Consider the following 12,034-nt stretch of genomic DNA (forward strand, 5'->3'; position numbering starts at 1 on the left):
TAATTTCCATGAGAGCGTCAAATTCAGAGTAGATAACACAAGTCACAGTAGATTCCAAAGCCGATTTGAAGTGGACTTCCAAGCTAACAGCCCCTTGCCGTTGAAGACTGCAGTGGGATATGGCACTTGCAGCTGCGTCTGGTGTTATATCGAAAACAAGTAATGCGTATCCCTGGGGGTATTCCTCACGCGATATATTGTTTCCTTCATCCATATAGTGTATCCCTGTTCCAGAGAATAATGTGTGATATGCTGTTATGTACTTGTTGTTTTCAAAGTCTGGTTGAAGTGGTTTGCCGGGAATTTGGACTCCATCAACATATAAAGTAAAGAAGTTGTAATTGAAATGTTGAAAATTGAATGGGTTTGTAGACAGAGTGCCGTTGAATGCATCGTTGGTAACAAACCCCACAACTAATCGTTTCGGAAGACGTCCAAGTATCACATTGTCAATTGTTTTTGAAACAATATCTTTTGGAATAGTTACAGCTTTAAGTTGTACTCTTGTTAGAGGGTATTTTGCTGTATGTTTTTGCAATATGCGATTGTGACTAAGTTTGATGGATGAACTGACCGATACTTTTCTCACATATAGTGTAGCATCCAGAATTTCCACTTTGCCTTCACTGTCATCTAATCCCATCAAGCAGAAAGTGTTTTTCGAAGGAATCAGTTTTATTCGCATTTCCACTCCATTGATCAAAAATTTCTCTTGATTGAAAATATCAGAATGCAAGTAACCAAACATATCAAATGTTTTACTCTGTTTTGTTAGTTGGTTACGTTTTGTAAAGCCTTTGTTGTCTTCCGAAACGTTATCAAAAGCGCCTGCTGTATCTTTGTACCACAATGCACTTTGGAGATGAGATGATTTTGCAGATATGTCATAGTTCAGTGCTTTTTCAAAATAAGACCTGTATGGGTGCATGTGAGATGGAAACGAGATGAGTTTGTTATTTAAGTAGATTTGTACTTCGCTGAACATTGCATTGAGAAAATCATTGACAGGTCCAATTGTTTTATCTGTGGGTAGCAATAACTGACCATTCGCTTTTACAATTCTGGCATCTATATTCAACATTGTGTGTGCTAAATCCATATAATCATCACCATGTCCAGGTATTACAAACTCGGTGGGGGCATTATCTGCCAGAGAACTAACAGGTTTGTATCCGATGGTGTGGTGTTCTAAGATGCTTGTCTGAGTAGGTTTTACCGAGAAAATATCCAATTCACTTTTAAAACACTCACATGATTTCTCCCTAATTAGCGCCATATCTAATCAAAAATATCTGATGTTATTTGAATTTTTTTACGGTTGCGCTTGGTTGTTTCCTTGGTGTTTGTATTGGCACTGGATCTCTTCTTTCTCTGAGCGATCCTTCCAGTTCGCTGTCCCGAAGCAGAGTGATTCCTTTTGAAATGTTTATGCTCCTGATAACCTGAACCAATCATTTCTTTTAGCTTTGTTTCAGCTTTTCTTTTAAGATTTGATCTGGCATCCGAAATTCTGGATTGTAGTGACTGTTTTAGGGGTGTTTTGTCTACAACATCACCTAACACATTTACCCCTGTTTTTAACATTTCTTTCCCTACAGCTTTCGCTCCTTTTTTGATAAGAGGCAAAGCTGACCGAAAAAGTCCTCCAAGAAAACTTCCAATGCCATGTCCTTTTTGATAGGCAGCACCGTAATATATGTTACCCACACCAGATCCAGCTTGTTGATGGTAGTATTGAAAATATGGGTCATTCATAATCAGAGCTTTTCACCACAACGTCTAAAATGAAGTTTCAAACACACTAGTCCGAAGGAGAATGGGATGTGTGCACCAGTGCTATCCCTTAAGTCAATTTCTATTTGTTCGAAATTATGTTTCTGCACTGGGATGTAATGTGGTGAATCGAAAATTTGCACACCATCACTTCCAAAAGTATGTTCCATAGGATTAATGTTTATAATACGTAATAGAGGGGCGACAGCATCTCCCACCATATGTGATTCCGCAATATCTGTGTAAATATACATCTGGGAAGGAATTTCTCTCACAACATTTGGAGGCGAGCGTCCAATTTTTACTTCTGATAGATCATCGGTCGGTTTAAAACCTAATATCCGAGCCAGTTGAGGTGACAATCGTACATTTATGTTTCTCTGCTTGGTAGATATATCAACAGTCACATGTTTGTACGCAGGATGATTTCGGAGACTAAAATTTAATGTTTCAGAATATTTATTGATTTCTGCAACAATGCTGTTTATAGATGCGTAATAGCCTTCGGATATTCGAAGTTCGTTCCATTTGACATCATCCATAGATTTATATTGAATATAGTTGTTAAATCTTGTAATGTTTAGTATTGAATAAGGATAATGCACTTCTACCAATGCCATCTCCCATTTGTTGGTGTCCAACTCCACACGGTTCTGAAGCTTTGTGGTGTAATTAGTTAGAGTATTACTTGGGAAATATTTCATGGAACTGTTACTAGGCAAAGTAAGGTAGAAAGCGTTTGCTTTTCTCATGATGTGTTATGAAGGTTATTTGTACCACTGATGAGAATACCTACAAAAAATTATGCCTCTCTCTCTCTTTTTTTGACTCCAAAAACGATGCGCTAATCCAACTGTCAAATAATCTGGAGTAACCTTTCCAATGAACTAACAACTTTTTACTGGCTCCTTTACCTTTGGTCGCAAGGATTTTATCAATTTCATGCATATCCGGTAAGCGGACCAATTGCAACTCTTCCGTATAAAATGTTCCATCGATTTTATGTCCTTGTAGATCTTTTAATTCATACACTTGAGGATTTCTTTTCAAAATACGTTCCACCACAAATATTTCTCTTGTCCAATTTTCCATGTAACCTTTGTCAAAGCGTTTTTTGGTTTTTGTTATTCTCACTGTATCTCCTATTTTGAATGGCATCTTCAATGACAATAGTGGAGATGAATCAGATTTGAGTTTTTTGTCATACATATTGTGCCATACTTTCAAAACCTTCTCAGGAGTAACATCTGCTGGTGCCATTTTAATACTCGAGTGAATTTTATGATTATAAGCTTTCAAAAGCTTTGGGAGTACATTAACATAACAGCTGGTTCTTTGCTTAGTAAAATACTTCCACATGCGTTCCTTTAAAGTTCTGTTGAATCTTTCAACAATACTAGCTTTAATATCAGGATTCTTTGTTGTAAAATAAATTACATTTTGTTTTTTGAGATATTCCTGCACAATACTGTTGGTAAACTCACGGCCTTTGTCAGTTTGTAATTGCAAAGGTTTTCTTTTGCTTTGTTTGAAAATTTGCTGGAAAGCCTTTTTTATACATACACCAGTTTTATTTTTTACAGGGACAGCCCAAGCATGCCTGCTAAAAATATCGATAACTGTGAGTATATATCTGTACCCTTTGTTGTGATTCCGCAAACTCTGCATGTCATTCAAGTCAGCCTGCCATTGGTCATCGATATTATGCACAAAATAAAAGTTTCTCGGAAATCGACGCTTTACAGGTCTATGCAAAGTGTATGCAGTTTGCTTTATCAACCAATGTTTGATTGTTGACAATGGTATGGATTTTTTTACAGCTTTCCATAGTGTTGAAGCTGTAGAATAGGATGCTGGATGAGATGGATTGTACCAGATATTCTCTAATATTTTTTCGCTCATGGTTTGTATCTTGACCAAACTGGAACAGTACGTTTACGTTTGTGCCCTGGAAATGATGATACAAAAGAAATTGGTTCCTTTTCTTCTTCTTCTTCTTCTTCTGCTTCTGTTAATTCTTGTGCCTCTTCTTGGTTAGCTCCGGACAGCGGAACATGGCGTCCGGGGTTGCCAAAAACAATCTGTTGAATAAACTCCTGTCTCCGGGGGTTTCCAATATATTCTTGAGGGATATTAGATAACGCCAGAGCTCTATTGAATAGTTGCCACCCAACAGGATTGCTTGTTTTTCGTGGTCGAATTATATCCGATACTAGATCGACAATATTTGAGCCTTCAATTTTATTATTGTTAATAAAAACTGCCCCATATTTATCCCAATCAATATTACTATTATGTAAAAGACGTTCATACAACAGTTCGGCTTTTCTACGATACATGCTAGGTGTAGCAGCTAGAATTTCTTCTTTCATATCAGTCAACTTCTCAGTAGATTCTGTAATCGGTAGCGACACAGGTTCTCTTTGTTTTCGAGTAATAGACAGAAATTTTTGGAGCACAATACTGTAACGATTCCATTTTTCATCATCCGAAAGACCTTTGAGATTCAAAATTACTTGCATATCCTGATCCAATTGCGATAAGGATGTAGACGGTGCAGACATAACAGGATGTCTCATGTTATCCATAAATTCTTGAGGTATTATAACCATTTTTTTGGCATGCTCCATGTTCAGATTTTTTTTTCACTTAAATAAACTTGATAACACACCTCCTATTAAAGGGGCTAATAACGCAGGTAGAAATCCTCCGTGTTGCACTAGTATCTGTTTCTTCTGCTTTGTAGAGTGTCCTTTGGCAGAGAGATTACGTATCACCTTCTTGTACCGGCTCAATCTTGTTTTCTGAGGTGTTGAAAGAGGAACATTCCCTTTTAGAACATTGTAACAACACTCACAGATTGAATTAACTAAGGAAGAATCAGCAGCTTGTAATATAGCTGTGCGAAGAGCTGGTTTAGCATCCGACAAAACTTGGAGCACTTTAGCGTGTTTCACTCTTGGAGCCATGATGACAGAATAAACGACTAGTGATTATGCTTGCTTTTTTTGTAGGAATATATACATAATTGATATCATCGTCGGGAAATATCCGCGACCGAAAACGTACTTCTTCCGGAGTGTTCTGCTTCAGATCAAACAGCAAATATCCATGGGGTTCAGCGGTGGCATTGTAATATGCATCTTTTATAAAATTTGGATTCTCCGGGTATACTTGTCTAGATAAATAATTAATTTGGGCTCTGTCTCTTGGATTTTTGAAGCATACAATATAATGACTATTTAAAGATATATCCCTATTCCCTTTTCCCTGATGGAATAGATTTTGAGTGATAAAGAAAAGACTAATATCACGATGATGACACCCTTTTGTAAATAAATCTGTGACTCTTTGATCGCATTCCCTCATCTGATCATCGATAATAATAAGATGAGGTCCAGAATTTGGCACAAATTGGTCAATATTAGGCATTCCTTCCCGAAATTGTACAAAGCCAGGGAAATCATTGTATGCAGATTGCCATTCCCCGTAGCACACCAAAATATTGTTGAATTTTACATTTACCATTTGGGGTAAACACTGGAGAAAATGCTTCACAAAATATGTCTTTCCACATCCTGATGGACCAGCCAATATTGCAGAGAACGGGTGTTTCCACAAGCACTCCATTTTTCAAACTGTGAAGAATGTTTTAAATTACATATAATATAAAAGTCGAATGTTATGAATATTTTGCTAGTTGTTAGATTTTACTGATATGTTGTATCTTCAAATTACATATATATATTATATTGTATTGTATTATATATATATATATATATATATATATATACACTTCATCAATAAATAAATATGCGTGTGTGTCTGTATATATATATATATATATATATATATATATATACACACACACACACATACAGACAATTTTCTTATAGTACAAAATTCATTTTACAACAGCACATCAAATGCCAGATAGCATTGTACGCATGCGCGTTTGTAAACCCCGCCTACATATTCCGAGCATCTGCGTTGTGTTAGATAGCTCTCCATTGTTTCAACAACGATAAACAGCTTGGTGACCCAGATCAAATTGGTTCTGGAATCTACTGTGACGTGTACCGTCTACTTTGAAGTATAAAAAGGTGAGTTGCACAATATTACTATTTAGTGTCCAGCAATGCTGTCGACTTTAAATTTGCTTCACGGGTTAATATCAAATAGAGCCTTTGACAATCATCATGTTGGTGTTTTCGCAGCTAATGAATTACCTGTACATGTGGAACTACCAGCAGCGTTGATTGTAAATACAGATCCCAAAGATAGCCCCGGGAAGCACTGGGTAGCAATTTACATAGACAGTAACTCTCGGGGGGAATTTTTTGATAGTTACGGAAAACCTCCACATGTGCATAACCATTTGCGATTTTTGGAAAATAACTCTAAATTCTATACGTACAACACTCATCAGATACAAAGTTACGGGTCTGGGTACTGTGGGCATTACTGTTTTCTGTATTTATTCCATAGAGCCTCTGGTAAACCCATGCATAAATTTCAAATTTTATTCCCAGTACCGATAAAAAACGACAATATTATATCAACTTATTTGCTGACTCGTAAATTAAATTTATAATACTCGGTACGTATACTAGAAAATATTGACAGTAAATACTGTTTGAAATTTTATACAAATTACATATAGTCCTAATAGTATATTAATAATTTTGTAGCGTTACAGTTTACAACAGCTTACTTATAATATTTATCTTGTTTTGTGTCTTTACAGAACAATGACGCAATATCCAGAGATGGGATCTTTCAATGCTAGATTGTCCTCTTTCAGAAACTGGCAATCAAAACAATTCCCGTTTGTAGAAGCTCTGTCCGAAGCAGGATTATTTTACATTCAAAAAGAGGATAAAACAGTATGCTTCAAATGTGGTGGAGGATTATACCGATGGAAATACAGAAACAATCCAATACTAGAACATCGTCGATATTTTCCATTTTGCCCCCTGTCTATATAATTATAATTTCAGATCGACAATGCGGTTGATGTTTTAATTAAATTAATTAATATTTGTTATCCAATATTTTCTCAATATGACGTTTATGATATTCTGCTGATTTTTCTCTCACCATTGATCTTTGTAATGCCCCGCCCCCTCCACCTTTTTTGTCCAGCACATGCTTGGTTTGCTACGCGCGCATGCGTCTCAAAAACACACCCACGCATTTCTTCAAATGTATACCTGCACGCTGCGACATGCAGTATCTCGCAGTTCTTAGTCATGGAATCCTCTATTTCGATGCCGCTGAAAAAAAAATTTCAACCGTACACTAATTTCAAGGGGGTTCTTCAGAAAGAGAGCGATCAGCATTTACCTGAAGAACAAAAACAAGTAACTAGTCTTATACGCCAGTCGCTATTATTTGATCACGTCTACTATTTGAATGCTTCGAAAACAAAAGTTATCTCAATCGGACTTTCCTCTCATCTGGATTTCCAACCTGTGGTCAGGCTACACAGAAGCGGGGCGGCCGGTGTTGAACTACAGTTGCAGGAGTGGCACGCTCTTCAGGAATTGTTTCCAGTAATCGACAATTACATCGCTATTCCAGGTGAGCAGCCTCGTGTTTCCTACCCACTAAGTGAGCAACATGAATTGCTGATAACCACACTGTACAATCGCCGTCAGATCATTATAAGGAAGAAACCAGCTTACGGTTCCCTGGAGATAGTGTTCATCGCAGAAAGTTCGTGGCGGAACTTTATGAAGATATTTGTGTGCATCGAGCATGCGAAAGTTATGTGTGAAACAGTGTCGCCGTATCTGAAATCATATTTTGGAAACTGTGTGGAATCTTGCATTCTCGACCTTCGCGAACAATGTTTCGGTTGCACAGATATTTCCCCTGTCCATGCATGTCATAAGGAGAAGTTTGTGCTTTCCCATCTACATGGATGTACAAAACCTGAGCCTTTGTCTATACAAAACATCGACGGAAAAAGACTTTCCAAAGAAGTGTTTGTTTTTTGCGAGAACATGCTTGTGGAAAAAATAGTGAAACATTTTAATTCAGTGGTTGCAGCAGAAAATGGGTATGATAGTGACACAATTCCTTATGTGGGTGAGTGAACAAACTTGAAGAATAAAAACTTGTTAAATAACATGCTGATAAACTGGTGACACAATATAAACATTTTACATATGTATGTGTGTGTGTGTGTGTGTGTGCGGCTCTTTTGAATTTTGTAAATATTGGTAATAAACAGGGATAAAATATATGTCTTGGCTTTTTTTTCACTTAGCACCCCCTTTAAAAATCCTCATGGTTTATATTTTTACTGGTAACAATCGTTAATAACAACATTAATAATTAACTATATAATGAAAAAGTGTGTATTGTGGACTTGTCGAAGATAAAGCATGAGAGCTTTTCTTCACACTGGTAAAACTCGGTGTTAATAACAACATTAATAATTAACTATATAATGAAAAAGTGTGTATTGTGGATTTGTCGGAGATAAAGCATGAGAGCTTTTCTTCACACTGGTAAGAATCTGTGTTAATAACAACATTAATAATTAACTATACAATAAAAAAAATGTGTATTGTGGACTTGTCGGAGATAAAGCATGAGAGCTTTTCTGCACAGCGCTGGACACGCAAAGGCAAGTATCTTTATTTTCATTCTATTTCTAACAATGATTCGCTATTTTTTCTTGTCACTATAAAAAACTAATTCAATTTTTCTTTTATCACATCTGTCGCCATTTTGCTTGTTTTTGTTTAATTCCTCTTTATGCATTGAGGTTAATCGAAACATAACTTTAGACTTTTACATGGAATTGAAACATAGAATCTTGCCTCCTTTGATTGAATCGAACCTGTGACTCCTCTTTGATCACAAAACAATAGTGACGGCCATCTTGGTTATTTTACCTACTCTTTATGCATTTAAGCTAATCGGTACTGGGGCCCCACACGGCAAAACAACAGATTCTAATTTATCTTTATACATTAGCGGTAAAGTCTTTGCGTTGTAATCAAAAGGCATTTTGTTTTGATTTTTAATATCTGTTCCTGCCTAAATACTAATGGGGACTCAACACACTTCTTTTTTTTTTTTTAAACAACATCATTATCTGCCAATTTGACATTGTGAATCGAACCCGGGACCTTTTCATTACAGCATAAACATCCTATATCCAATTAGTTCATTTTCTCTTTGTGCACAAAAAAGCTAATCGGAACTTTTAAACAAATACAATTGAATATCCAATTTTCACTAACATTGGGAATCGAACCCTCAACCACTTGGTTAAAACATCTCGCGGAATAAAAAACACCACCCGCGCCGCGCCGCCCCGCGCCGCCCCGCCCCGCGCCGCGCCGCGCCGCGCCCCGGTCGCCGCCGCCGCTAAACACAAAACGCGGCCGCCATTTTGATTTTATTCAAACACTATTTATGCACAGATGGACTAATCGGGACCTATAATGGCGGGACTAAACAATTGGCCTAATTTAACTACCTAGAGAATCGAACCCGCGACCTCTTCATTGCCAGGTGACAACATTAACCACTAACCCAACTCGATTTTCGAACTCAACCATTTTGTTGCCTTTATTTACACACAGGCTAATCGAGACCATTCAATATTGACATCGTCGCCTTGTAATCAACGGGTCCCAGGTTCGATACTCGGTGGAGGCACATAGTGGTCCGAATCACCACTTTTCAACTGTAGCTCCAATCCTGATTAGTTTTGCCGTGCATAAAACAGACTTAAAAAACTAACTCAATCTATCAACCAATCAATATTGACTCTACCAGGAATCGAACCCTCGACGCCTCTTGTTTTACAGAGCAATAACCTTAGCCGCTAAACTTTCGGGGGTAAAGCACCTTCGGCGCCATCTTTAAATCATTTCTTCATGTCTTTGAATCATACGCAATGGTTGCGCGCGCATTTCCTCCACACACACACAAACATACGCACGTGTTAAGTTAGCATACATCAAGAAACAACGTGACAAACCCATTGACCCCCCTCCCCCCACCGCTTCCGATGTCTTCAACGTGATCAGACACGTTCTGCTGACTCAACAATAAAATCACTCGTGGCCCGCTACAACCGGATGTAACTTAACACCAGGCGCATCAAATTTTTGCTGACGCGTAGGAACATAGTGCTGCCATTACTACTCCTCTCTCACTCACACACAACACAATCTTATCGCCACACACATTCTCGCTATCCTCTTCCCTTCCAGGCCCGTAGCCACAATTTTATTTTGGGGAGGGGCTCATCCCTTACAAGCAGCCGCGCTGCAGCTTCCTAACATTTATAAAAAGCCGCAGGCTTAAAAAGCAACGAAACATTTGTAGGGTTTCGGGGGGGGGGGCTTCAGCCCCCAGAGTCCTCCCTGACTACGTGCCTGATTTTCTCTCTCTCCCTCTCTCTCACACCCACGCATTATCTCTATTCTCTCCCTCCTCCCCCTCTCTCACACACATTCTATCTCTTCTATCGCCCCTCTCTCTCGCACACATTCTCTCAATTCTGTCCCCTCTTCCTCTCACGCACATCCTCTCTATTCTCTCCCCCTCTCTCTCTCACACATCCTCTCTATTCTCTCCCCCTCTCTCACACATTCTCTCTATTCTGCCCCCTCTCTCTCACACACATCCTCTCTATTCTCTCCCCCTCTCTCTCACACATCCTCTCCCTCTCCCCTCTCTCTCTCACACACAGTCTATCATTTCCCCCTGTATATCTTATATACACATTTATCTCTATCCTCTACCTCTCTCTCTCTCTCTCTCTCTTTCTCTCAAACACACAGCCTCCCCCCCCACCTTTTCTCACTCATACACTTGTATTAACCACTGCAAGTGAAGCGACGAAACTCCGATAGTTTCGAGGGAACAAGTAAATGCTCAATGCTTTGAGTAATATCACAATAGAATAGAATACAATATCCACAACACTTCATTATCATCCACTTTCACACATTAATCATCATTAGCGCATTTCTTATTTTGTAAGGTGGGCGGGTGCTCAATATTCCTCCTTAAAAACGTCACTGCATAATACCATCACAGATTCTGCAGTTTCGCCTAATCATCACTTCTTTTCATCGTCACAAATGGCGAAAAGTGGCAGAAAAGCGACGTAAAAGAACCAAGTCGATCAACGGATCAATTAGCAATAGGTGTATAGCCAGCTCGGTGGCCGAACGCGTCAAGTGGTCGACTCTCAATCTCGCCACATACGTTCTCGGGTTCGAATTCAGTCCTGGGTATGGTTGTTGTTTGCGAGTGTCCCTTCATCATTTTCATCTAATCATCACTCATTCTCGACGCCACGATTAACCAAAAGTGGCTGAAAAGCGACACTAAATAACCAAAATACAGATACAAACACTAGGATTACACTTGCACATCGAGTAATATGAACAAATTTAAGAATCTATATTCCACACAAAACAATTTTGGCGTTGATGAAGGCGTTGATGTGTACAAAAAAACATAAAAACGGAATACTTCCTTCTTATCAGATATTTCAATAGCATAACAAGTGGGTGTTGTCTCACTTTGTAGGCCTAAGTGTTGGAAACCAACGTTCATTCCTATTGCTTTTTTTCGTCTATAAAACAGGAACCCATATTATTAATAACGTAATTTAGTGTTTCGGAATAGACCTACATGCTTCCGGTTTAGTTACGCGCAAAGTTTCGACGTGCCTGTTAGCAGAGTTAAGTGCATTTCACTTGAAATTCAAGAAATTAGAATGTCAGTTCCTTAGAGTACAACGGCTTCCATTGGCTCATAATAGTGGGTCACTACCTTGAAGTTATCGCGGTACAAAAAGGACGGTAAAAGTACTTACCGGTTCGCATTTTGATAGAGCACTACTTCACATGCACCTCAAGCGTCACCGATCTATGCTGAACTAGTCAAGGCAGACAGTCGACAATGACAAATACTTGCGTCCAGTGTTGCCAACTTTCTTTCTAAAAAAAATACGTACATCCGAGAATGCGACTTTGCTAATTCAAGATATCGTGTCATTGCGAATCCACAATGGAACTCTTAAACTAAGTTGAGCTAAATATCTTGAATTTATTAATATTTTTTTTAACATGAAATGTTAATATCACGGATCGCCGAAAACTGCAAAGCGTTAATAAACGATTAATTCACGTAATAAAATGCCGACTGGTGGATATATACGCATATATAAAAAGCAGAAGATATAATTTAAGGTAAAATGGAATAAATGGAACAACAT

The 12,034-nt window shown here is 38.3% G+C and overlaps 2 protein-coding genes across 2 annotated transcripts in view; one reads left to right on the forward strand and one right to left on the reverse strand.

Moving 5' to 3' along the window:
- LOC145983990 (uncharacterized) overlaps positions 1-11,682 on the reverse strand; it is a 63,160-nt gene extending 51,478 nt beyond the window's left edge. The window contains exon 1 of the mRNA XM_083117253.1: positions 11,633-11,682. Within this exon, the coding sequence (XP_082973379.1) occupies positions 11,633-11,642 (10 nt within the window). The 5' untranslated portion in view covers positions 11,643-11,682. The remainder of the gene's footprint in view (positions 1-11,632) is intronic.
- The window catches only part of Creld (Cysteine rich with EGF like domains), a 134,575-nt gene that overhangs the window by 16,596 nt on the left and 105,945 nt on the right, over positions 1-12,034 (forward strand). The window lies entirely within an intron of this gene.

Source organism: Lepisma saccharinum, chromosome 2, assembly GCF_977018435.1.
Source record: "Lepisma saccharinum chromosome 2, izLepSacc3.1, whole genome shotgun sequence".
Classification (NCBI taxonomy): Eukaryota; Metazoa; Arthropoda; class Insecta; order Zygentoma; family Lepismatidae; genus Lepisma; species Lepisma saccharinum.